The sequence below is a fragment of the Rissa tridactyla genome, chromosome 4 (assembly GCF_028500815.1).
Source record: "Rissa tridactyla isolate bRisTri1 chromosome 4, bRisTri1.patW.cur.20221130, whole genome shotgun sequence".
NCBI classification, from domain to species: Eukaryota; Metazoa; Chordata; class Aves; order Charadriiformes; family Laridae; genus Rissa; species Rissa tridactyla.
In genome coordinates this window covers 69,374,570-69,400,562 of record NC_071469.1, presented here as the reverse complement: position 1 = coordinate 69,400,562, position 25,993 = coordinate 69,374,570, and the positions used below count along the sequence as shown (strand labels likewise).

At 46.5% G+C, this 25,993-nt stretch overlaps 1 protein-coding gene across 3 annotated transcripts; it reads left to right on the top strand.

The window, feature by feature from the left end:
* Positions 1–1,219: 1,219 nt before the first annotated feature.
* Positions 1,220–25,604, top strand: NEMF (nuclear export mediator factor). 3 transcript variants are annotated; one of them, XM_054200069.1, is made up of 33 exons: positions 1,220–1,348; positions 2,294–2,362; positions 3,044–3,146; positions 4,059–4,184; positions 4,270–4,418; positions 4,632–4,699; positions 8,809–8,895; positions 9,854–9,930; positions 10,449–10,519; positions 10,610–10,685; positions 11,748–11,810; positions 12,135–12,212; positions 12,592–12,800; positions 14,266–14,451; positions 14,954–15,017; positions 15,525–15,613; positions 16,273–16,376; positions 16,809–16,871; positions 17,870–17,982; positions 18,629–18,686; positions 19,054–19,112; positions 19,608–19,728; positions 19,859–20,132; positions 21,011–21,053; positions 21,139–21,188; positions 21,561–21,708; positions 22,032–22,109; positions 22,191–22,379; positions 23,010–23,042; positions 23,877–23,983; positions 24,081–24,124; positions 24,234–24,313; positions 25,303–25,604. In XM_054200069.1, exons 1-33 carry the CDS (start codon positions 1,290–1,292, stop codon positions 25,378–25,380), a joined length of 3,216 nt encoding a protein of 1,071 aa, XP_054056044.1. In that variant the 5' UTR covers positions 1,220–1,289; the 3' UTR covers positions 25,381–25,604. The 3 variants fall into 3 exon arrangements, 1 of the variants encoding a protein (XP_054056044.1); XR_008466170.1 differs by lacking the exon at positions 24,081–24,124; XR_008466171.1 differs by lacking the exons at positions 24,081–24,124; positions 24,234–24,313; positions 25,303–25,604 and having other exon boundaries at positions 23,010–23,157; positions 23,877–23,984.
* The last annotated feature ends 389 nt before the right edge of the window (positions 25,605–25,993 follow it).

Genomic DNA, 25,993 nt, shown 5'->3' with positions numbered 1-25,993 from the left:
AGCTCCCTGATGTGCCTCACTGGGCTTAAAATGAAAACAGAGCATCATGATATGTCTGTTTTGGCTCAAAATGAGAAGTCTGGGCTTTCTCAGCTGCTTAAAACCACCTTCTGCTCAGACATTTGTCTTTCCTGTTTCTCCATCCACCCATTTTTAAACATTTTTACAGGCAGCCCAAGGAAGGTCTTCCAGTTCCCCACTGCCACTGCATGGGCAGGCAGAGCTCGCACAAGGTGGATGTGGAGGAATCTGCAGAAAGCCTGAAAAAAACAGCCGGGCACAGTGGCTTGTGCCTGTAATCCAAGCGCCAGGGAGGCTGAAACTGGTGGATGGCTTGAGCCTGGGGGTTCTGGGCTGCAGCAAGCTGCGCTGAGCGGGCGTCCGTGCTGAGGCCAGCATCGATATGGTGGTCTTGGGGTAGCCGAGGGCCACCAGGTCGCCTAAGGAGGGGTGAACCGGCCCAGGTCGGAGACGGAGCAGGTCAAAACTCCCGTGCTGGTCAGTAGCGGGATGGCGCCTGTGAACAGTCCCTGTAGCACAGCCTGGGCGAGAGAGCCGAACCCAGTTTTCCTTTTGTGGGGATCTGTGAACGCCTGGTCAGCGGTGGCACAGCGAGGGGTCCCAGCCAGGGCCGAGGAGCAGCGGCCCCACCTCGCAGCGGGGTTTCTCCAGGGGAGGAGCGAGGGACAGAAAGGAAAGTGATGATGTAGAAGGAGGGGCCCAGCCTCCAGGTGGTGTGAGGGATGTGGAGGCCGCAGACGACTCCTATAGCCGCCGGGCGTGGTGGCGCACGCCTGTAGTCCCAGTACGTTGGGAGGCTGAGCCCGCCGGATCGCTGGGCCCCGGGTTCTGAGCTGCAGTCAGTCATACTAAGCGGGTGTCCCTGCTACAGCCGGCATCACGGCGGCAGTGGGCGCCTTCGGCAGATGAAGGGCAAGCCGCGGGATGTGCTAAGGGGTAGCCGGGCAGACCCCCGATGCGGAGTAGGTTTAAGAGGTGTGTGGAATTGGTCCCCCATGGAATTCGCGATTACTCCATAAGCAGTCGGAGAGGGTCGCGGCTCCCGTGCCGGTGGCTGGCGGGATAGCGCCTGCTAGTGGCGGCTGCAGCCTCAGTCAGGGTGACCCAGCGAGACGCGGGCTCCTCTTTTCTCGGGGCGGTGAGACCGCACTCTTTTTGCCCCCAACGCTACCACCTCTTCCCGACCCGCTGGCGCATGCGCGGAGCGGAGCGGGAGGCGGAGCGAGCCCGGCGCAGGCGCTCGGTTGGTTCATGGCGGCGGCGGCGCCATGAAGTCCCGCTTCAGCACCGTCGATATCCGCGCGGTGCTCGCCGAGCTGCGGCTGAGGTACCGCTCTCCCTCCCCTGCCCGCTGCCACCCCTGAGGAGCGGGGCCCGGCCCGCTCGGTAGCGCCTCTCGCCGCCCGGCGGGCCCCGGCCCTGCCGTGGCCCTGCCGTGGCCCTGCCGTGGCACCGGGGCCGTGAGGGATGGCTGTGCCTCCCGCCGGCGGCCCGGCTGTGAGGAGCCTCTCGGGCCTGTGCTGGGGCAGCGTAGGGCTTGTCTGGGGCTGCCTGAGCGGCCCCCAGCGCACCTGCCCCCGCAGAGTCTTCTCTGCCTGCCCTGTCACACCGTCAGGGAAGGCCTGGTCCTTCTGTCCTGCTCCTGTCCCCCAGCCTTTTCCTGGGGAGCAGTTGAGTGCTCTTCCTTTCCTCTTTGCACGGGGAGGGTGCTGTGGCCTGTTATCTACTCTCCCACCCGAGAAGCTCTAATGCTCCTCACATCCGTGCCCCCTGGAGCTCTGATGCTCTCCTGGATGTCCAGGGCAATGGGTGTATTCAGCCCCACGCTGAATGAAATGATGGTGAGACTGACCACCCAGGCCATTTCTGTGCTCGTACTGGGAATACTGGTGCCCCATGCTGGCAAAGGGCTCCCCAGATGATGCAGAAGTTAGCCTAGAGGAGTGAAGTGCTCCAGTATAACCAGTAAATTTTGCACCCTTGCCATAAAGAGGAGATCCACAAGCTGTTTGGTTGCACCTGGGGTGTCTGCAGCGGCTGCCCTTGCTTTGACTTGCTTAGCTTTTTGCACTTAGTCCGTTAACAGCAATTTCTCTATCTTTTGGTTGCTCAGTTTCCAGCTCATTGCATTAATCTTCCTTTGCAGCCTCTTAGGTTACTGCTTGGTAATTTATCGTAACTTTCACTTCGGTATATTTCCATTGTCACTGAGATTTCTTCCCTCGTGGTTTGTGTACCATATTTTCCAAAGCATGTATTTTTTTTTTGACAGCTTATTGGGAATGAGAGTAAACAATGTTTATGATGTGGATAATAAGACGTATCTTATTCGCCTTCAAAAGTAAGAACTTTAAATTTCTTTATGCCATTACTGTACATATGCAAACTAGATTTTTTTGTATGTATGTAGTTTCTGTTGTCAGGTTTGTGGCTTTTATGGCTAGTTTTCAGTGAAATTCTATTGTTCTTTGATAAAATGCAGTAATTTTTACACAGGAAGTTCTTGGGATATAGCACATGAAGCGTGAAATACTGCAGAAAATATACAAAAGGCCAAAAGTCTTAGTGTAAAACCACACAATTATCATTGTTGGTTTTTTTTGTGGCGGGGGAAGAGAGGAGTTGGGAGGAATGAAGAGCAACACTCAGTAAGTGATCGTGGTGCCCAGACCAAATGGGAGGTAGGGCTCGTGTCATGTCACTACCCTGTCCACTCCTGTGGTGTCCAAGATGGACTCTTACTCATCTACGTGCCTCCAGTTGTGTTGGAGAATTTTTAACTCCATCACTTGCCAAGCATTTTGCTTGGCCAAGTTATCCATAGACTTAAAACGTGGATGTCCTTTTTGCTGTCAGCCTGGCCGTGGCACTAGGGACTTTACTTAGTTTTAGCAACAGTCTTTTTTTTGTAGATAAGCGTGCTGCTGTTTTGCCGTGCTTTGGTCTCATTCCAGTGCAAACTGGCGTGAGACGAGGGGTGGCTGCGCACATGCCAAGTTCTGAGTCTTTATTTTGTTCACAGACCAGACTGCAAGGCCACGCTGCTGCTTGAATCTGGTATACGCATTCACACGACGGAGTTCGAGTGGCCGAAAAACATGATGCCATCTAGCTTTGCAATGAAGGTAAAGTAACGTACAATTTCTTTTTAATAAGGTGGCTGGATATTAAAAAGCAATGTTACTGTTCTGTCCTTGGAGTCACAAGAAAATAGTGGAATGATTTGAGACAGAGGAAAATAGTGGAAGGATTTGCCTGGTGGATCTTGATCAAAGAGTGATTGAAGACAAGGGAAGAGCAAATGTGCAGCGACATTTTTGATGTTCAGTGCCTGAAATAATGAAAATTCAAATTTATGAAGACTAGTATTGATCTGCTGGACATTTGACGGGACACACAGACTTTTTGGAATTTTACTCCAGCAAAGTCCTTGTCATTCCAGTTGGATTGTCCAAATTTTTAGGCCCTGGACACAGCACCCTATGTTAATAGAGTCCCGCTGTTCGGTCTGCTGGACTTCAAGGGTGCAGATCTTGCTGCAAGCTGTTAGGTTGTGTTCCTGCAGGTAGGTCTGCAGGGATGCAACCTGAGTGATGAATCACATGGATCTGCTTAGCCCACCATCTCTGGACGCGGCCTCATCAAAGTAACTCAGCAGAGATTCTCCAGGGTGGCTTTCCAAGTCATATATGGATGCAGGCGTAATCCTGGTTGTCTTTGTAAAACAAACCCTTTTAATTTTAACCAGCTTCTCACTTGTTTAGCTAAACAAATAGCAGTTTTTAATGGCAAAAATGGCTCAACGTGAAGAAGCTGGAACAATTGTATTAACTATAAACATCAAGGTATTATTTTGCTAAGAGCTGTCTTGTCTCTGTATTACCAAGATCGGCATTTTTATCCTTATGATATTTGTATTAAGTAAGAGGTGGTCAGTGTCACAGGAGGGATCTATAGCTAAGAATGTATTTCATTATAAAATGTCACGAGCAGGTCTGTTTGCATCATCTCACAGATATCTTCTCTATTGTTTGCAGTGCCGTAAGCATTTAAAGACCAGAAGACTTGTCAGTGTAAAACAGCTGGGTATAGACAGAATTGTGGACTTCCAGTTTGGAAGCGATGAAGCTGCTTATCACCTGATCATTGAGCTGTATGACAGGGTGAGTGCAAAGCTCCGAGCGTGTCCTCTGTCAGCAAGCACATGAGCACGGCCTTTGCTGATCGTCCTCTGTCATGTGCTTGCAGGGTAATGTTGTCCTGACAGACTATGAATACGTCATTTTAAACATTCTGAGGTTTCGCACGGATGAAGCGGATGATGTCAGATTCGCGGTTCGGGAGCGATACCCAGTCGACAGTGCGAAAGCGCCTGCACCTCTGCCAACCTTGGAAAGGTAATTGCTTTTGGATGGCATATGTGTTGGAATAAACCCAAATTACTTGGAACTATGAAAGGCAGCATGTCTTTGGGTAATCTTTTCACATATTACAGGCCATTTGGCACTTCTTTTTTTAAAACTGAGAATATTTTGTAGCTTCTAAGCACTACAGTGTCATCTTGAAACCCAGTGTTCTTTGGAATGACAACTCTCCCTTATCTTTTGTAGGTTAACTGAAATAATATCAAATGCACCCAAAGGGGAACAACTGAAGAGGGTTCTTAACCCGCATCTTCGTAAGTAATTGTGTTTCATTAGAAAATGAAATGGGGTCAATACACGTTGTGTTCAGATGATGCTGAAAATCCGAACAACCTCAAGCAGTCATTTTTTTTTTTTGGATGTTGTTCATGACAGTCTGCTATTATGTATGTTTGAAAAACAACAGAAACCTTAAGCCCTTGAAAACAGAGTAGATTTTTTTGATTCCAAGCCAACTGCACAAAGAGATGAGCCTTGCTGTGATCCTGCAGTGATGAGGGCCTGAGAGTAGCTCTGCGGGAGCTCCGGCTTGATGTATTTTATTCAATGTCTTGTCTTTGGTGCTACCAAATAGGAGATGTAAGTGTACAGTTAGGGCAAGGATGTTGTTAGGAAGTGGTTGGAGTATGCCAGTGCTGCCAGTCCTGGAACAAGTACCAATGTGGTAATAACAGGATGCTTGATGTGTCCATCTGTGTGTTCTCTCGTTGCTGGGCAAAGCACTCTGTGCCTCATTTTTCCTGACCACAGAAGCAAATTTGACCCCTGAACAGCTCAGATCACAAACTTAAGTATTACTTTCCCCATTTCTTGATTCTCTTTTTCACCACTCTTGTCCCTCTCTTTCTCCACTCCAATCTCCTCCTAAATAAACAACCCGCTGCTAATTACTTTCCTTCATCGGTCCTGGTTTTGCTATATCCATACCCAAATTTGGTATTTCTGATATCGTTATCTGGGTAACCTTGGCCTTATATAGTGTTACTGATGTGATTGCCCAGGCACAGCTGGCCTGGCAAAGCTCCACTTTCTTAAAAGGTCCACAATTCTTCCCTTCAGTTACCGTGAGAGTTTGGCTGTTTCTCATCCCACTCCTCCTTAACCACCTGTGAAACCTGGCCATCCCTCCTGCCGCTTCTCTGGTTTTTGCCACTTCTCGCGCTGGTAACCGTTGTGTCCAGCAGTTTCTCACGTTGCGTCCTGTAGTTCCTCACATCCTGTTCAGATGGCTTAACCTCAGGCCAGCACCTGCTCACCAGCCCTGTCACGAGCCTGCAGCCTGAACAGGCACACTGATATTTTCCAAGAAGAGTCTCAGTCCCAGCAGTTTTATGTTTTAGAGCCTTCCCGTGGAGGATTGGTAGGCATCTTTGTGTTTAGTAGCTTGGATTGGATTTTTTTCCATGTAGTTACCAAATCTCTTTTTGAACCTGCATGAACCTCTGGCATCCGTAGTGTTTTTATGGTGGTGAGCTCCACTTGCTTCCATGTCACAAGAAAAGTTACCTCCTTTTTTTTTGTTCTGAAACTCATCTCACCAGTTTTACTTGGTGCCCTAGTACTGGATTGCCCTAGCCTACTGCATAGCCTGCGTGGTCTTTCCTTGTACAGAATCTATTCCAAGCCTGTGATGATCTTTGTTGCCCTTCTCTGTGCCTTTTCTAGCTCTATGTGTTTTGAAATGGGGGAAGTAAAGGTGTACATAACATTCACAGTGGAAGTGCACCATGTATTTATACTGTGGCATGATTTCCCTTCTTCTGTTCACTATTCCTTCCTTAATAATTCCCAAGACACAACTTGACTCTTTTGTGTTCACTGACTTATCTTTCCACAGGACCATCTGTTATTAGGTCTTGTTCCCAAATAGAAATCATCAGTTGGGCATATGCATAAGTAGGATAGTCTTTCCTCGTGTAGATCATTTTATATTGTTTTGCAGTGAGTTTGTTTCAGTTCTTTAATCACTTGCTATTGCTTCTTGTGTTTTGGATTTAGTGTGAGAATAATGTTGATAACACACGTTGTTGTAGTTGTTGCTCGGTGATGCTTACATTAAGTCACGGATTTTTTTCAGCTTCCCATAGAAGCTGAGAGGGAGCATAGACAGGACAAGCTGGACCAAGGAACATTCCATACCATAGGCGTGATGCTCAGTATATAAGTGGGGATTGACCAGGGGGAGCAGGAATCTCTGATCGCTGCTCGGGCTGGGCTGGGCAATCGATCATCAGGTGGTGAGCAATTGTATAGCATCACTCATTTTGTATATTCTTTTACCATTATTGTTGAACACTAATGGAAGAGAAGATAATAACAACTAAACTGTCTTTATCTCAACCCACGAGGTTTCCTTTCTTTTCCATTCTCCTCCCCTGTGCCACTGGGGCCGGGGGAGTGAACAAATGGTTGCGTGGTCCTAGTTACCGCTTGGGGTTAAATCACAACACCTAAAAAGAGTTGATAGTTTTCTAGTTCCTTTTTAACATTGCCGGCGCATAAACGTCCTTGTGCCTCTGCTGTTAAGGCAAGAGAGACATTGCAAGCTGCAGTTAAGAGTTTGGCATCCCCACCCTTGAGTTCTTTTAAATGCCTGGCTGAGAACCACATGATCCTGAGGATTTACCGCTACTTGTTTGGTCTGTTGGATCCATCACCTCTTCTGACAACTGGATTTGAGGCAGATTGTCTGATGTACTGCCTGCAGAGAAACGTTCCAGCTAGAGCTTCCCGGTGCCCCTATGCTATGAATGAAACTCAAAACATTAATTTAATTTTTCTGCTCTTGTCATATCCGAGTGTTCCTTTTGCACCTTGATCATTTCTTGAACCTACTGATTCTAGCAGGCTTCCTGCTTACGATATGTCTGGAAAAGGCTTTATGATTAATCTTGTCTCGATGGGATTTTTTTCACAGATTTTCTCAGCATTAATTTTGACCAGTGTTGCTGTGTTACATTCACCTGACAGAGTTTGGTCTCCCATTTTCCACAAGGAACACAACTTCAGATAACTCTTTGCTTTCAACAGTTTCTGTTAACCCGATATTTAGTCATGCCAGCCTTCCTTGGATTTTTCTGAAACACTGTTCAATAAGTGATAAGCATTTGTTCTGAACCACCGAAATAGCACCTTGAAATAGCCCGCAGGCTGTTTGCAGACATTGCCATTTATCGATTGTCTCAACTTCTTTCCTTCTAAGAAGCTTCCTTGCTTTATGTAATCTTCCCTTTGGAGCTGTGAATGCCTGTAGGAGTCTTCTTGGGCTTCTGTTGCGCTAGCATGGATCCAGGTAAATTTTAGTGTCAGCCTTGTACCGTGACATGACATCTACCCAGCCAGGCTGGGATGATTAAAACCTGATTTAGCTGTTCTGTGTCCTGCTTTCACAATCTCATGGCTGTCCCTCTGCGCATTGGGGTGATCAGCAGCTCTGCTCAGGCAGTTCAGACTGTAGGTTCATCCCTCATGTCCCAGATGTAGGCCTGGGTTTTCATTCCCATGGGATTGTGCTGGTTTATTTTCAAGTGGTTATTTTATTAATTTGTTTGGACCCTAACATTCCGTTCGCCTACTCTGTGGTCACCTACATAATTCTAAGCTTGATGCTGCGCTGTCCCAGTGGTTGTCTTCCTTCCTTCATGTTCCTGCTTTGCTTGTTGTCAGTGTTCTAAGTTAAATCTGGTGTTCCACGGCCCCATCTTGCTTCTTAGTCTTTAAGAATCTTTGTAGGAGCTTATATATCTGTATTAATTTGCTCCTTCTCTGCACCTTCTTTAAATGGGGCTGCATCTGTTTCTTTTGTCACTCATGTTTCACACTTGGCTTTGCCAGCTTTTTCCTAGTTCTTTATATGAAGCTACAGAATTTGTATGGCTTCACCCATGATCATACCTTATCCCAAGCCAGGCAGTTTGCCACCGTTGTTGGGTTTCCTACGCTCTCCAGAAACTTTCCTACCGCCTTTTAAATATAAAGGTTTCATTCCATTTTGGCCAACATGAAGCCCATCCTTCCTGTATATCCTCACTCCGTCCTCGACCTTTCCCAGTTCTAGATGAACCTAAGCATCCTGAAGTTTGTAAGAACACATCAGCCGTGAGCTGAGACCCAGCTGCTCTGCCCAGCCAGTGAGCATTTTGGAGAGGGCCACTGCAGGAGTCCTGGTCCTCTGCCCTCCCTGGGCTCTGCCTCCTGAATTTGGGACTACAGCTCCGTCCCTCTCCCCAGCCTCTCTGAGGACTGGCTGTGGTTTCATAGCCCTGGTTTGTTTAAACGCTTCTCATAATTTCAGTGTGAATACAAATTTCATTGTGAATGTTTTCTACAGATGATTTTTTTTTTTTTTTTTTTTTTTTTCCAGCTTATGGAGCCACTCTCATTGAGCATTGCCTTATAGAAGCTGGATTTTCTGGCTATGTCAAAATAGATCAGCATATGGAAAGTAAAGGTAAGTAGGAAATAACATTTTAAAGACTGTACTGTATGTATATGGTAACTCTTATGTTTATGTAGTGTTTTTTTCCAGAGAGATCTGACTAATCCATAAACCTGTAGTTCTCACCACATGGTTATATGTTTTAATGTTTATAGGTTGGGGACCAACCTTGTTCACATTAAAACTCTTGAATTGGGCATATATTTTGGATAAAACATGAGACTCCTCCTATAGTCTAAATGTTTTTTATAATGAGATACCATTTTACACATCAGGTGAATTCTGGCTATGTAAAGGGATGTTTTACAAGAATCCTGTGTAGAAAAATCGGCATCAAAGTCTTCCTTTATCTATAGCAAACACAGTGGGGATTTGATAATGTAGCAGCTTTACATTTATTAGAAAATTACAGATTTGTGTAGTAAAGTAAGAATAGATGTTTCCGTAGTCTTTTTTTTTTCTTTTGTGCTTTATATTTTCCATAAATCAAAAGGATTTTTTGCTTCCTGCTGCGTTACGGTACTCTAATAAATCAACTCTGTAACAAACAAATAACTTCTCACAGCTACAGGTTTATGCTTTGCCTCTGCAGATTTATTTTTATAAAGTGCTGTAATTTGTGCGGTCTCTTTTTTTTCATGAAGCTTGAATAATTATGTCTTAGAAGTACCTATAAAGATGTTTTATTAAAAATTCTCCAAATATCGAATGCGTACTGAGGCTCCTGTTTAAAACGAACAGTATTTGCTGTAGTGAAGCACCAGGGGTAAAGGATATCTGCTCTTTTATTTTTGAGACACGCCAGAATCCTACTTAATGTGGTTAGGTTGGACAGGTTGCTTCAGGCACTAAATTGGAAGAGCATTGCCCGGGGCCTTTTGTTGATTTGCTGTTGTGCTATGTTTATATAAACATATCGTTCTGTTATAGGTGTTTTCAAGTATTCCTCTCCTCTCCCCTCTCTCTTTAGAAAATATTGAAAAAGTGCTTGCTGCTTTAGAGAAAGCAGAAGAATATATGACACTAACTGACAACTTCAGTGGAAAGGTGGGTCTCAGCTGGGCGACGTGGTTATCGGTTATGCAGGAATTGCAGAATTAAACTGGTAGGCAGGTATTGTTCAGCACGTGCTTGTTCCTGGTGTAAGCAGCTGCAGATTTTATTCCATGAGCTTGGGCTCCAGGTAAAAATCTCTTCCTTGCACTGGATGTGCAGCAATTAAATAATTTACAAGTAGATTCTGTAGGTCCTATGAGAATTGTGCTTGTGCTTTAATAGCAGGTAACGCTGTTCTGCATGTAAACTGTGCATTTGTGTGATAAGCTGTAGGATAGTCCTGAGCTTTGTGAGAGAAGTTCACTGTTTTTTCTGAAAGAAGTTGGAGTTAAGACAAGCAGGCGGTCAGGGCTTTTCTCACATTGCTTCTGCCACAAAGTCTCCCTGCTAGAATGATTTACTGTCTCATGCTGGTCAGTAGGTTAGCACCCAAAAGTTGGTGCCTTGCCAAGATAAGGGGGATCCTTTTCCAAGACAAATGCTGATGATGTATTTATATATTCTTTTAGGGTTATATTATCCAAAAAAGGGAGAAAAAGCCAAGTCTGGAACCAGATAAACCAGCAGAAGATATCTACACGTAAATATTCGAAGTATTTATTTCTTTTTCTACTAGTCTGCATAACGTAAATTAGTTTTCAGGTGATAATATCAAATGTGTATTTTACAGATATGAGGAATTTCATCCTTTCTTGTTTTCTCAACATTCAAAATGTCCGTACTTGGAATTTGACTCATTCAATAAGGTACAGTGCTTTTGCTGATACTGTACTTAAGTGCTTTAATTGACTGATGCTAAAAAAAGTAATTAAAATATAGTGCAGAAGTTGTTAATGAAACCATAAACCTTGGAAGACAGGATTAATTTTATAGAAAAATGTTTTATGCAGAAAAGGCCAACTAAACCAGGGCCTTTAGGCTACTGCAGAGCAGTGTTGTCTTTGTTAACTCAGTTAGATCCTGTAACGGAGATGCGGCATGTGGCACTGAGCAGAGGTGTGTGTGTATTGGACTGCGAGGAGGGTGGCTGTTATCAGTCCTGGTCAAACATTTGTTAGTGGAGAGTTCAGATGCTGAGTTATCGCTGGAGGCAAACAGTCGTCACACTCATCACATTTATATTTTTCCGGTTACTACTTTGAAAGCTTCGGGCACCTGATTTAGTATTTCCTTGAGTGTTGTCCTTCCTGGTCCTTGAGTCATTAACATCTGAAATCATTAACTGCGTGTTGTTCCTGACCTTGATCTCCAGAATTCCTATTTCACTTTCCTGCCCTGCTTCCTGACTGAATTTGTGTCATCTCCTTCACAGCTCTGATGATCTAAGCAGCCTAAAATCTTCCTCTTCTTTTGTTTTAAGTGGAATGTCTGGCAACTGGAACACCAGCAGCAGTTCTTAGGCATGCTTTCTAGGTTTTTTGTATTTTGGTGGGTTTTTTTAACTGTCGTACTGAAGTAGCAGGAATTTAGGGCAGACAGGCCTATCATTGCAGTCATTTAATCTGACGAGCACACTGTGTCAAACAGCAGCTTCCTTTTCATCATTTCTTAGCAAGAAATGTGGGCCACAGTTTGGCCCCTTACTTGTGCACAGCCCCTGGTTTGCAGTGGTACATGCCCTTGAGTGTGTTGCTGAACTTATCTCAGGCAAAGGCAAAGTGGAGGAATTTACTGAACCCTGTTTTAGCATCTGTCTCCTCTTTTAGTGCTTTGCAGCCACCTCTCTTGAGCGGAACCTCCTCTGCCTGCTTGTTGCTGGTCTAAGTTAGTGCGACCTGGAGATTCTTAAAACTGGTTTTCTCTTGCAGGCGGCAGACGAGTTCTACTCCAAGCTAGAGGGACAGAAAATTGATCTGAAAGCATTGCAGCAGGTATGCTCTTATGCAAGAGTGGCGCAGCTGAGGTGGCTCTCTGACCTTCAAATGCTTCATTTAGTTCTTGTAGCCTGGGGTGAGGGAGGCGTCATTCCTTATTTTTGCTGTGGAAACACTCAGTTGGTGGTGATCAAGATTTCGAGGTGTATAATGTAGCAGTTGGTTCTGCTTGGAATACAAGTTCTGCATTAACAACAATATTTTGGAGACTCCGCATCTTACACTGCTGTATTTTTCTGTGCTGCAACTCTTATTGAATGTCTTGCAGTGATTAGGTGATTATATATATATATATTTTTCCATCTTTCTTATTTTTGAAAGGAAAAACAAGCATTGAAGAAACTGGAAAATGTCCGTAGGGATCATGAGCACAGACTAGAAGCTCTTCAGCAAGCTCAGGTAAGACTGCGATTATTTTTTTTAACTAAGAATATGCATCGTGTTTCTTGAAGAGTTGTACCTGCTGACGTGCATTGCCACGGTCAGCGTAAGATCCCAAAATGAAGCCTTCCGTTGTCACTGAGCACCCTGCAGCTCCTCGGGGAGCCTGGACCTGCCCTGTGGGGCTCTGCTGCCTTACAAGCGCTTTGACCTCTCTTGCCAAAATTTGCTTGTGCTGCTCCGCTTGGAGGAGTCAAGTTGGCCGTTATCCTTGGATCACTTCAATGCTATTCTTGGATTTCTTCTCAGTATTAATTACTACTTTTATTTTTTTTTAATTATTGCTGAGTGTGTATGTTTAGCTTCAATGGGTATAAACTTTTCTTCTTTCCTTAAGGAAGCTGATAAGATAAAAGGAGAACTTATAGAAATGAACTTGGAGATTGTGGACCGAGCCATCCAGGTGGTCCGTAGTGCGTTAGCCAACCAGATAGACTGGACAGAGATCGGAGTGATTGTTAAAGAAGCTCAAGCGCAGGGAGACCCCGTTGCAAGTGCAATCAAAGAATTAAAGCTTCAGACAAATCATATCACAATGCTGCTGAGGTAAGTACATTGCAGATCACCGTGCCAAATGCAAGTAGGACTGACTGAGCAAGCTGCATAGGAGACAGATATCTTTTTAGCTTGTGCATTAGTATTTAAACTGTTCAGTTTTTCTTACAGCAGCGTGGAGAGAACATAGTTCTATGAGCAAAGAGGGATGCCTTCTTTTTTGCTTTCAAAAATAATAGGAATTTGGTTACTGTAATAGCTTTTGGTTTAGTGTTTTTAGAGCCTGTCAGACTATATTCTGAACCACTGGAAGGTGTCCTAAAGCAGTATAGATCCAAAGCTCCAGTCTGTTAGTCAGCAGTTAACTCTCTGGTTTATGCTGCTTTGATCTAAAATTCACATGAGATCCTGCCTCTTCCGATACTGTTGACAGCTAACGGCAGTTGCAGTGAGAGGCTGATGGTTCCAGATTGCAGCTGTTGAGCTGCAAGTTTGATGCTGGTTCCTGTAGAAGTTGTGATGAGAGAACTGGCAGTGAGGCAGTCTTTGGAGCGTCTTTAAAAACCTTATCTGACACTGTATTGGGATGCTAGAGGTGAAAAAGTGAGAATTTATTTTATATAGCTCGAACTTTTGCTATGAAAGCTGTAATGTGGCAAAGTTAATCTATGAATTTTTAGTTACCTAATTTTCAGAAATATTAGTGTATAGAATAAACTTATTTTCAGTAATGAGTTCTGTGTTGGCAACTGTGTCATCAGGCTCTCTGTCTGTTTTAGTAGTGAGTAGTGATCACTTCGCTCATCAAAGACACTCAATCAGTCCACCACGTGCTGAAGCATGCATCCTTAGTGCAGAGGACTGTGGAGAAATATTTTGCTTTATGAAGAACTTTATTTTATGCTGCTCCACCACCTTTCACTGCACAGTCCAGCTGTATCAAGCAGGATTTAATGTCCTGGAGAGAAGCAAATACAAGTCTAGCTAGTGTGTGCTCAGCATACCTCTTTGAAGACAGTGGAGCAGATATTTTTTGAGGCTTTAAATTGGCACATTGCTGTCATCTTCAATGAGTCAGTATAATGATGTAGCTGTTCTCTTTTCATGCGGAGATCACACATAGAACGTCTTGTGTTTCTTTTCCTTGATGAAAGTACATCTTCGGAACCGTTCTTCATTTTAAGTCTAGATTTTCCTCTAGGTTGATAGTATGGATATGTGTCTCTTGATAGAAGAAATTACCTTGGAAAATGTCACTTCCTTGTATTGGAAAATTTGAGCTCTTTATCTTCTGCTTTTGTTTTCTTTTTCCCCCAAACTTTGGCCGACTTCAGGACATAAATGGGCTTGTGTGTAAGGCATCGTGGGGCCTTGCTGCGGCTGCACAGTGAAAGGGGTTTAAGGGTTCCTCAGGCTATTTCCAGTCTTCATGAGAGAGTAGAAGTAAGAGTGCATTGCACTCGGTAAAAAATAACCAGTTCTCTTATCTCAATCATATGATGTCATGTGTTTTTAGGAACCCATATGTGTTATCTGAAGAGGAAGAGGAGGAGGAGGATGCTGATTTAGAGAAAGAAGAAACAGAAGAACCAAAGGGAAAAAAGAAAAAGAATAAAAACAAACAGTTGAAGAAACCTCAGAAAAACAAACCGTCATTAGTTGACGTTGATCTCAGTTTGTCTGCATATGCCAATGCCAAAAAGTAAGGTTTGCAGTAAATGTGTGCTTTGGTAGTAGAAGTTTCTGTATGCTTGCAGTTGTTAATGATAACGCTATTCCTAACGGTAAGAAGGGTTCTGTGTATATCTTTGTAAAAATAAAAGTTAAAAATTGAAATGGACAGCTTGCCCTGAGCTCTAGGACGTGCATTTTCTTGGTCCAGAAGCGGTATCTCGCTGTTGTGTAGCAGCTAATCTCTAGCTATCACATTAATTTAATTTGGAGTACAATTCTGCACAGTGACACATGGAACAAAATGGCTACTTTTGCCACGCATGAACCCAAACACGGTGTTCGCTCTGTGCAGGGACTTGCTTCATTTGGCTGCTCTTCTTAGGTAATGACCAAGCCGAAGATTTGGGCTAAAAAAAAAAATCTACTCAAAACTGAATGCTAATGGCAAATGTAGAGGACTGTGATAAGTACATTCTAAAAATGAGTGAATCTGCTGGGATTTCAGATACAAACAAGCTTGTGTTCCACAGGTATTACGATCACAAAAGACATGCAGCTAAGAAAACTCAGAAGACGGTAGAAGCTGCAGAAAAGGTATTTTTTTCTTTGTTTTTGGATGATATTTAAAAGCAAAGTCCTTGTTGCTGATCAGTGGAAATTCCTAACTTGATCTAGGTAGTTCTAATGAGACATGAAAGGTAAAAACCAACCAGGATTGTTTTATTTTTGAGCTTTTAAGCTGACTGAACAGCGGATTGGAGATCCGTGCTGTGTCATCTGGTTTCTACCAGTAGCATTGTGAACACGTAAGGCAGGTGCTTGGTGGAGATATTGACAGACCACTGCTTATGGAGGCAGGAAGGGAAAACTGGTGGAAATCCTTATGATCAAAGAGCAGCAATCCAGGGCAGAGATTTATGAAGATTTTAGGATGGGTGTTTTATATGTGCCTGAGGGGAATGCAGGCCTCTGAATGGCAATATGTGGAACTTGCACCATCAAAAACTTCAGAGACGTTTCCAGCCAACTTTCCTACTGTTCAGTTACCAGCTTTGCAATTCCTGTGCTGGTGGATTGCGATCGTGCTTTCTGTCTAAATAGGCATTTAAATCGGCTGAGAAGAAGACGAAGCAGACATTGAGGGAAGTTCAGACAGTTACCACCATCCAGAAAGCGAGAAAGGTCTATTGGCAAGTACAGTTTCACTGTTGTTACCCTAATGCATTGTGAATGTGCACAAATTTAGAATGACTGTGTCAGGCTGAGTTTTCACTAGCTTCGAAATGGAGCTAATTATGTTTTCTAAGCAGTACACTTTGTATTGAGTCTTCTTACAGTTGCTCCTTGAAGGTGCTGGCCCGATCCTGGTAGTGCCTTTGCCTGGGAAAGTTCCTTTCGGTGGACATGGACTTGAAGTTTTTTGCTTTTAACATGACTAGGAATATGGGCTTAATAAAAATAGGGAACTTTACTGTTACTTTCTGGCAGCTCTGTGAAATAGTAACAGTAGGTTTAAAAAAAAATGAAGCAAGAACAAAAAAAACCAAACAAAACCCCAAAGTTTTTTACAGTCTAATAACTGAATTATTAAAATTAGGAGGCGGCTGGACTTTGTGGTGGTGGTACTTGTCATTTCATCTCAAAATATCGTTGGCAGTGATGTTATATTTGTACCATGCCTTCTTTTTGTGCCCCAGGAGTATGGTTGGATGTGAAACCGTTCGCAGTGTCTTTCGTAAGGAGTAGATGCTAAGGTTGATATTCTTAGAGTTTGGTATAAAAAAATACCTTTGTAATGTTCTGTTAGTTCCAGGTGTTTTTCACACAATGGATTGATGTAATTTGGCAGGTTTGAGAAGTTCCTGTGGTTCATTAGTTCTGAGAATTACCTTATTATTGCTGGAAGAGATCAGCAGCAGAATGAGCTGATTGTAAAGCGGTATCTTAAACCAGGTGAGAGTCTGATTAAGTGGAGTATGTTGGTTTCTCTATTTCCCGGTTTTGTAAATGTAGAAGAATGACGTGGGAAGGTCTGTCTGGTTTGTTCTTAAGTTAGGTCTTGGGTAAAAGGGGACTTTGGTGAGTCCACCACACACACATGACTGCATGTATGTTGTCCATGGATTGCTGGTGGGTCTGCTGTGGGAGACTGGACCTTCCAGCACTGTGGGGTAAGAGTAGGTTGGATGGGCTCCTGTCACGAGCAAAAGAGATGGTTCTCCCTGGGGCAACTGTGATGGCCTAAAAGGCTTCTGTATCCTCTTCCCATCCTGCTCCTTGCTGCCAAAACAGCTGTTTCCAGCTAATGTTAGAAACCTTCACCTTAGCTTGAGTGATCTGTGTAGTTACCACACATGTGACTGATCCAAGTCTCCTCTTTTCCAGGCGACATATACGTGCATGCTGATCTCCACGGAGCCACAAGCTGTGTGATCAAGAACCCATCAGGTACCTTGTGTGGGGCTGATGCAGGGACGTGTAGAAGCCTGGGGGCACTGCGAACTGGCAGTCTCTGCATTGCTTGTCTGAGCCCACCCTGGCGAGCTGCTTTCCCCCTTTGCAGTGATACCCAGCTCCAGCAGACATTTCCCTTAGGATGCAAGAGACCTCCCAAGATCACATTGTCACCTACTGCTGCCACTTCCCAGCCGTGACTGGCTGCTCGCAATTGCTCAGTTCAGCTCCCGGTGGGAAGGAGCAATGCAGATGTGCTCACAGAGACAAGTGTTAGTCACTGGCAGAGGCGGTGGGACAAGTGCTTGCTGCTGGCCACAAGGACTGGAGTTCTGAGACTTTGAGCGGTGGCATACACAAAAAATACAGGACAAGAGGAAGTGGCCTCAAGTTGTGCCAGGGGAGGTTTAGGATGGATATTAGGAAAATTTCTTCACTGAAAGGGTTGTCAAGCATTGGAACAGGCTGCCCAGGGAAGTGGTGGAGTCGCCATCCCTGGAGGTATTTAAAAGCTGGGCAGACGTGATGCTGAGGGACATGGATTAGTGGGACTTGGCAGTGTTATGTTGATGGTTGGACTCGGTGATCTTAAAGGTCCGTTCCAACCTCAACGATTCTAAGCTTCTGTGAGCAGTTTGGGTGCTGAGGGAGGGTGCTGATCTCATCAGAGAAGTGTTAATGCAACGGGACGGATCTCATGGGAGACCTCCTGTTCCTGGGAGGTGGTGGAAGTTGGCCTTGTGTCGTGAGGAGCACAGTTACTGCTCCCTTGAGGAGCTGAGCTGAGGAAGGAGCAGCAGCACAGCTTCTGCCTCTGTTCGGGGGCTGTGAAGAACAGCTGCTGCTTCTGCTCTGTCTGCCTTGCCTTCCAGCTTAGCCAGGCCATGTTGTCTCTGCCCAGGGGCCCCGAAAAGCTGAGACACGATTAGGGCGCGTGTGAAAGTTGGAGAATTTCGTCTGTTGTGCACAATGTGTTGGGTGTTACTTTGTAGGTGAACCGATCCCTCCACGAACCCTGACTGAGGCAGGCACGATGGCCTTGTGTTACAGCGCTGCCTGGGATGCCCGTGTGGTCACCAGTGCTTGGTGGGTCTCCCACAACCAGGTAAGGACACTCGTGCGTGAGCTTTGCAGACAGAACATCTGAAGGAGCTGGTGTGCGACTGCAGACGAAGCGTCTCTGTGTGGGAACTGATGGATGCGGGTGAAACTTTTGCTCTCTGATACCGTTCCTCATGGGTTCTCCCTGGCTCTGCTGCATTTAGGGCCAAGCGTGGAGGGGCAACCTCTCACATGACATTCACATGACAGAGGAAGTGCTGCAGGCTTGGCTTCTTATTAACAGAGCGGAAGAAGTTTTACTGAAAATGAAGTTTCATTTTTTTCAGTTGGGCTTCTAGCTTGTGTATTAACGGCAGTCTTGCTGTGCTTCCCATCAACTCAAGTGTAAAGGTGGAGAGATTACATGAAACTGAAGGTCGCGGTGCCTTTAGTGTTCTTATTTCCTGAACAACCCAGTTACTTCCCAGGACTTCTAAAATGTCGTGCCAGTAGTGTGTGACTGAATTGAAACATTTAGGAAAATACTTCACGAAGGACAGGAAGAACCCCTCGCAAACGGAGTCCTTCCACAAACTGTTCCCATAAGTTAAAAATGCATCTTGTTTGAATGTTGCTTTTGTTTGTGCTGTTATTACACACTACAGGCCTTCTGTATGGGTACTCTTTATAGTGTATCATCATTTCTTTAGGTTTCTAAAACTGCGCCTACAGGAGAATACCTCACTACTGGAAGCTTCATGATCCGAGGTGAGACACAAAGGAATAGTGTGAATTTGATGTTAGGCATTTTTCCCGAAGACGCTGTGCTGTCCTGCAGTGGCAGCCACCTGAGCTGCCCCCTCACCGTGACAGCCGACAGATACCCTTCTTCTCCCGAAAATCTGTTCTGAGCTGTTTAGACTCAGGCAGCTGCAACAGCATTTCTAGCTGAGGCGCTGGGCAGAAGATCGTTAGCTAAACCGCTTTTGAGTTTCTCCTGTTGTCATCCAAGAGACAGAACAAGCTCCACTGTAATTTGTCGGTAGCCTAAAGCCTCTAATAAAAATGAATTTTGAAAATACATCGTGTAACATAGCTGTTAATCCTCCTCTGAGAATCTGCCTTTGTTTTTCAGGGAAGAAGAATTTTCTTCCACCTTCATATCTGATGATGGGCTTCAGCTTCTTGTTTAAGGTACTGCTTTCTCTGTGCAGCTCCTGCTGGCTTTTGTAATTTGGTTTGAGCCGTAGGAGGCTTATTTTCTGGTTCTCGCTTATCAGTATATTCCCAATTACTTCTTTTCCCACTGGGATGAATTCCATAAAATGCTACTCGCTGAAAATTACTCTGCTTTCATTTCCATTTTTCCCCAGCTTGCACTGTCTTCATTTCAAACAAACAGACCGTGTGAACATTACTACCCCTGCTAGATTTTTACACCAGCTCTGTTTGAAGCATACGCGTGTTTGGGGAGTCTGCTGGTTGTGCAGTTACGTGTGTCTCCTCACTAGCTGTACTTTCTGCTTTGTCAGACTTGTGATTAAATGCGCTGGTTTAGTTTTCTTGCCTTTTGAATGGCAAAAAGTGTTCAAAGGGAAAGAATAAAGCTGAGTCAGGTGTTCTCTGAATAGGCCAGCGAACATCACTGGAGCTGGTACTGGCCTGACATAAAGGTGCCTCTGTTGTTAGGTGGATGAAAGCTGTGTTTGGAGACACCGAGAAGAAAGGAAGATCAAAATACAGGATGAGGATCTGGAAACGGTTTCCAGCAGTGCCAGTGAACTGGTGGCTGAAGAAGTGGAGCTATTAGGTACAGCGGATGTGGCTGGGTGCTGACAGACAGGACTGTTCGGGGTTTGGCATTTAGTTCCCTGTGCTGTGTTATGGGTCAGTTTGGTGTTTCTCATGTGAACTGTATTTTCCCCACCTGTGTGCTCCAGAAGGAGGAGACAGCAGCAGCGAAGAGGAAAAAGCGGAGCGTCAGGAAGCACCGGAGGATGTGGAAGCCACGTCTGAGAGTAATCGTGACAAGGGCGTTGCTGATCTTGACCAGGGCAGAGTAAACACATCTCCTGCACCAGAGGGTGACTCCGAAGAGGATGATGGAGAATCTGAAGATGAAGTGGAACATCCGGAGTCAAAGAGTGAAGTGAAGGAGGAAGAGGTAAATTACCCAGATACAACAATCGACCTGTCGCATCTTCAGTCTCAAAGGTAAGTGAAGAAGCAGCTGCGCTTATCAGCAATGATGTGGGCACTTCTGAGGATCTCCATTCTGTTAAAACGCTGCCACGACAAGGGCTGTGATGAGTTGCCATCACTTCTTTCAGTGCTTGTCTCTGCAGGCTGGCAGAGTGCAGGCAGCAAGCGTGTACTGGGGAAGTACTGCCATGCTGCATACCATTCCCTGCCGCTTCCCTGCGTGGCTCTTCCTTGTGGGCCGCTTGCTTTGGCCTCCCCTCCTGAAGTACACACACACGTGTCCAGAGGGGCAGCTGGCTCTTTCATTGCTGCTGTTCCCTGTTTGGACCTAAGCTTCCCTTGAGCACCACGCCCTGGTTTTGCTCCTCAGGAGATGGCTGCCCTCATTTTCTTTTCAGAGCTGTTCAGACTTGAGGAACTAGAGTCATGAGTTGTTTCTGCTCTGCCAAGCTGGTGCTGAGCTACTACTCCGTGTTTGGCTGTGAGATGAGCTCATCTCCCTGCTGTCCCTGGAAATGGCACTCCTTGCAGGGTGCAAGGAGACGGGATGGAGTGGGTGGAAAGAGACGGCTCTGCAGGGAATACCACGGCTGAGCGGGGCTGTGTGCATGGGAAGCTGAACATCAGGGGTTCCTTTAGTGCATGCTGTACCCAGCCTTTGTTGCTCTTTTGTGTGTCTGCATGAGACAGGCTGGCAGAGATCCGCGGACTTGTTTTGTAAACTGAATCCTGGTATTGCTGGCCTTTTCCTTTCACCAAAGCTGGGGTTTTCAAGAACTAGAAAGCTGAACACGGTGCAACCAAGTTAGCCAGTGTCTGGCCTGTGGTGATGGGTCCATGGTGGAGTTGCTCAACATCTGTTGATGAGCTCCATTTTGATCTCCCTACAGATCCTTGCAGAAAATCATCCCCAGAGAGGAAGAACCCAACCTGGTAAGGTTCCAGCTCAGATGTTTGGCAAAGAGCAGTGTGAACTGCTGCTGGACATGGTGTGCTCTAACTGCGTTTCACTTCTTAGAGTGACAGCAAGTCCCAGGGGCGAAGGCATCTGTCTGCCAAGGAGCGGAGGTGAGAGCCTCTTTGTGTTTGCTGTGAGGTGAACGCCTCCTCCCCAGTCCCCCTCCAGGACCTGGGCGCAGGGAATGTCTTGCACCTCCCGGTCTGGGCTGGTCCATGCCCATTGCCCATCCTGCATTTCCAGTGTGGGTCCTGCCTGTGGGTTGGCAGCTGCTCCTGTCCCTCAGGAGTGCTGGTTGTGAACAGTTTCTGGTGTACTGGTGGGCTCGAGAGGTTTTACTGAGGAGGGGTTATTTCCATTGTGAGTGCCTCAGGTTTCCCTGTAGCCTTGTGGCAGGGAATCAGGGTGGTAACGCTGGCAGGAGAGCAGCAGCCTCTCTTGTTGCAGCAGGAGGCAGTGTATCATGTGATCATTTTCCTTAGAGAAATGAAGAAAAAGAAGCAGCAAAATGACTCTGAGAACTTGGAGCTGCCTGAAGAGAAGCAGAGAGAGACAGGGACGCAGCCTCCCCCTGCTCCCAACACCAATAAGGGTGTGCCGGCCCCTCAGCCCATCAAGCGGGGCCAGAAGGTAGGCAGGGACCAGGTTTACCCATGGGAAGTGTGGACAGAAATACCACGTTTCTGTCAGATGTCTGTGGCTGCCTGGTAGTTTTAAAACTCTTGGTGCCGCTCTTGATGGCGTCAGGGTGATGGTTCCGGTCTGTTAGCATTGAGCACGCTGTGCTTTCCTCACTGAAACCAGTCTCTTGGTTACTGCTAAATTGCTCTGAAAGAGGTTCAGGAGACCTGGAGAGAAAATGCACGTGGGGTCAGCATCTAGGTGTTCGCTTGTGGATGCAAAACTCTACCAAAGTCGTCGTTTATGAAGCCGTTGTGTGTTTTCTTCTGCAGAGTAAAATGAAGAAGATGAAGGAGAAGTACAAGGACCAGGACGAGGAGGACCGAGAGCTCATCATGAAGCTGCTGGGGGTGAGTGAGAGGAGTTCTGCCTTCCCCTGTGGTGCGGTCGCTTGGGTCACTGGCTCTGACCACCTCTGTGCGTAACCACAGTCTGCAGGGTCGAACAAGGAGGAGAAAGGGAAAAAAGGGAAGAAGGGTAAGGCGAAAGAAGAGCCAGCAAAGAAGCAACAGCAGAAACCCAAGGCTGTGCGTCATGGAGGGGGCAAGGAGACGTTCCCAGCAGGAGTCCTGCTGCACGAGTCGCAGGACGCAGCCCTGGATGAGCAGCAGGATGAGAAGGTGAGCAGCACCCCTGCCTCTCCTCTCCTGTCCACGTGTCTGTCCCTGCTCACCCTCCACCCTGGCTCTCCTGGCACTGCGTAGCTCTGTTCCGCCAGGGAGGCTGAGCGGCTCTTCCTGGTTTTGGGGCACTGTGGAGAACGCCATGCCTAATGTCGTGACTCTGGGAGTCCGTTGGTTTCAAGAAGCAGCCAAAAAACCCTGCAGCAATCTCTGCACGCTGCATTCCCAGCACCGCTGGAATGAGAGCTCGGTGGAGCACTGAGCCTCGCCGGGCTGCCGAGGATCCAGTGAAGTCAGTACCTCCCACTCGGTGCAGCCGAAACGTAAGCGAGCGCTCTGCAGGTCTCTTGTTGTGAGGCAGTATCACTGAACCACAGCCCGTCTCTCTCCTCCCAGCTTGGCATCTGCCAGGCGAATGAGAGTTTTGAGAGAAATATTCCTCCCCTCACCCACATGAAAGTGCTCTTTTTACCTTTGCTTTAAAATAAGTTAAATTCGCTTTGCAGTTAGAATGTGGCTTTCTGAGTGCCGCTGATAAAAGAACTTATTTTCTCCAGGGGCTGGGGGAGAAAAAAAGCAGTTGTGTGCTCATTTCAGCTCTGATGTCTCCTTTGTTTGTGTGTACAGGAGGAACAAGACCAAGATCCGCCGGGAGTTGAGGTAAATGCTCATCTTTGAAGCTCTGATAAGTGCTGAGGAGGCGGCTTTATTCCTGCTGGAGGCTGGCAGGCCCTGCTGCAGCAGCAGCTCCCTGGGAGCAGGACCAGATGCCCAGGTGTTCGGCTCTGCTTTTACAGTCCCCTTCTTGCCCATGACTATTAAAACCCAACTTTCTTGTATTTTTTTAAAAAACCATAACCTCTTTTATCTTCTTGCCCCACTTATTCCGTACATCCCCTGTAGAAACTAGGGGTGGCTACACTGAAGTTTGTCCCTTGCCTTTGCACCCCCCGGTAACGGTGGCGCTGGGCTGGAGGATGGCGCAACGCAGTGCAAATTGCTCTTTAGTCTACAAGTTTATTTACATATAAAATTGCTTCAAAGTTTTCTGTAATTACAGGCTGTGGGTGTTGCCCAAGGCTGGTATAGGTAGATTTCTTTAAATTTAATGAAGGAGGGTAACGGTTGGCTGGAGCGGGGGAAGCTTTTGGTGAGCCTGGGAAGTCGGAACTGCATTTGGGGGTGTCCTGTTTGGGTCATTCAAAACTAAATCCATCCTGTTTTGAATAACGTGATGTTAGTAATCAAAGATGGACAGTAATGAGCCATGGCTTGGTTAATTCAGTGCCAGTGAAGTGAGTGATAAAGCTGAATTCCCTATGTTTCGGTAACCCCGCCGCGAGATGTGACGCAGGGTACCTGTGTGGGATTGCGGCTCCTGTGTCAGTTCAGCTGGAAGGGGAGACCCTCCGGCCGCTGCCCCAGGGAACCCGGGCGGAAGGGGCTTGGGGAGAGGCTGCCTGGTTTCACAGCGGAGCTCCGTTGCCCCCTCAGGAAGGCGAAGCGTTGCTGGACTCCCTGACGGGCCAGCCCCACCCCGAGGACATTCTGCTCTTTGCCGTTCCCATCTGCGCTCCCTACACGGCCATGACCAACTATAAGTAAGTCGCAGCACTGTCAGTGGGAAGGGTTCGGCTGCCGCCCGTGCCGGCTGAGGGGAGCCTGCGTATTACTTACAGAAACCTTTTCTTTTGCAAGGTATAAAGTCAAGCTTACCCCAGGCACCCAAAAGAAGGGAAAAGGTACTGTGTTAAAGCACCTGAATCCTTTTCAATGCTCTACTTAATTGAAGCCAGCATGTTTTTACATATTGTTTACGCTTTTCCTGTTTGTTGGTTTTTTTTTTTACAGCTGCAAAGATTGCCTTGCATAATTTTATGCAATCCAAAGAAGCTAGTGCAAGAGAAAAAGACCTGTTCCGCAGTGTAAAGGTGACTAGTTTTTCTATATAACTTCTCTTGTGTAAACAAAACAGCAGTGGCAAAATGCCCACTAATGCCATTTTGGGGGTAAATACGTCCAAAACTAAGTGTGCTATCGCTTTTTTTTTTTTTCTTTTTTTTAGCAGTGTTGTGTTTCTCCGTACAGCTGGGGAAGATGCACTGCTTAGGCTGGGAAGAATCATTAGAAATGGAGCCTCACCTGTAGCATTGGGCCTTAGGTTTCTGTATGGTGTTGCTCTTGATCTAAAATAGCATATCAGGCAAAAATAACATCTCCCAAAAAGTCCTCTGCTTTTGGGAGGGGAAATTCGCACTGGGTAAATGTGTAATCTTTCTGCTCAGGCAGGACTTAGCCCACCCCGTGCAGTTTTCTTCTACTTTTCTTGCCCTTTCCTCCTCAAATCGGCACCGTCAGTCTGTGCAGTCCCAGACCTGCCTCCAGGGAGAGGGGCTGGTTCCGTGCTGTGCTCGTGGCTGGCTCGGCCGTTTGCACCGCAGTCCCCTCGCTCCTCCCGCCCTGCCCGCTGTGACTTTCAGTCCTCAGGTGGTATTTCCCATTTCAGGTCAGTTTATCGGGCAGCCCAGGCTGCTGGGACAGCTGCTCGCTTGGCCTGTAATAGTTCCTTGATCAGAAACACTGAACAGCAACAGACTTAACGTTGACTTTTCGTGGCACTGCTAGGAAAGTGCAATTAATGGTTAATAAACTTGAAAGGAACAGGTAGCGCCCAGGGAATTGCTGGCCCAGCTGAATGGAGCTGATGTGTGGAAGCTACACAGAAAACCATTAAGTCTTTCGTTAATAAAACATGGCGCGAGAGCCTGACATCAGCCTTACTTACTTTGGGGGAAAGCTGGCAAAGACAGGCACATCAGCTCCTGCCAGCAGACGCAGCGGCAGTAGTGGGGGGGTGTGAGGAAAATAGTCCTAAATACTTTTCTGCTGCATTCAATTTCTCATCTTTAATGTTTCGTAGGACACCGATTTGTCAAGAAATATTCCCGGTAAAGTGAAAGTGTCTGCACCTCATCTCCTGAACAGGAAAAAGAAGTGATTCCGTACTTGGGTTTCTCACCACCGAACTGCCGCTGCTGCACAGAGTCCAGCACCTGCAGCCGGGGCGGGCAGACAGACGGATGGACGGACCTACCCTGACAGCCCTTGACGTGACTGAATTTAGCTTCCGTGGTAGCTGGCAGACCAGGACCAGTTCCTGCATCATGGCTTAGATGGACTCTTAACAACTTGATACAAATAACATGAAAACATGCAAGTAAATCGCTGGCGTTTGTCAGTGCTGTGATCTCTGGCTGTTCCGTCTCTAATGCTTTGAATGCCGGAGCCGAGCGCTCTGTCCCCGCGCTGCTGGGCCAGGGCCTGCCTGCATTTGCTGCAGCAAAACTCTGTGGTGTTGGTTTCTGCCGCTTTCCTCTGAAGGGGACTGGAGTTTCTGGTAGGGGAGTTTCAGTGGAAAACGCTTCATTTGAGAAAAAGTAGAATTTGATCTTTCCCAAACTGTGCCATGGGCTGCCAGGAGCTGGAAGGTGCAGTCCCAGCACTCCAGAGCGCCCGCTCCCACCAGCGCGGTCACACTGTGCCGTGGAATTATTAGCCCTGCGGAGGCGAGGAACAGGCAAGGAAGGTGCTGGAGGGTCAGAATAAGCCCC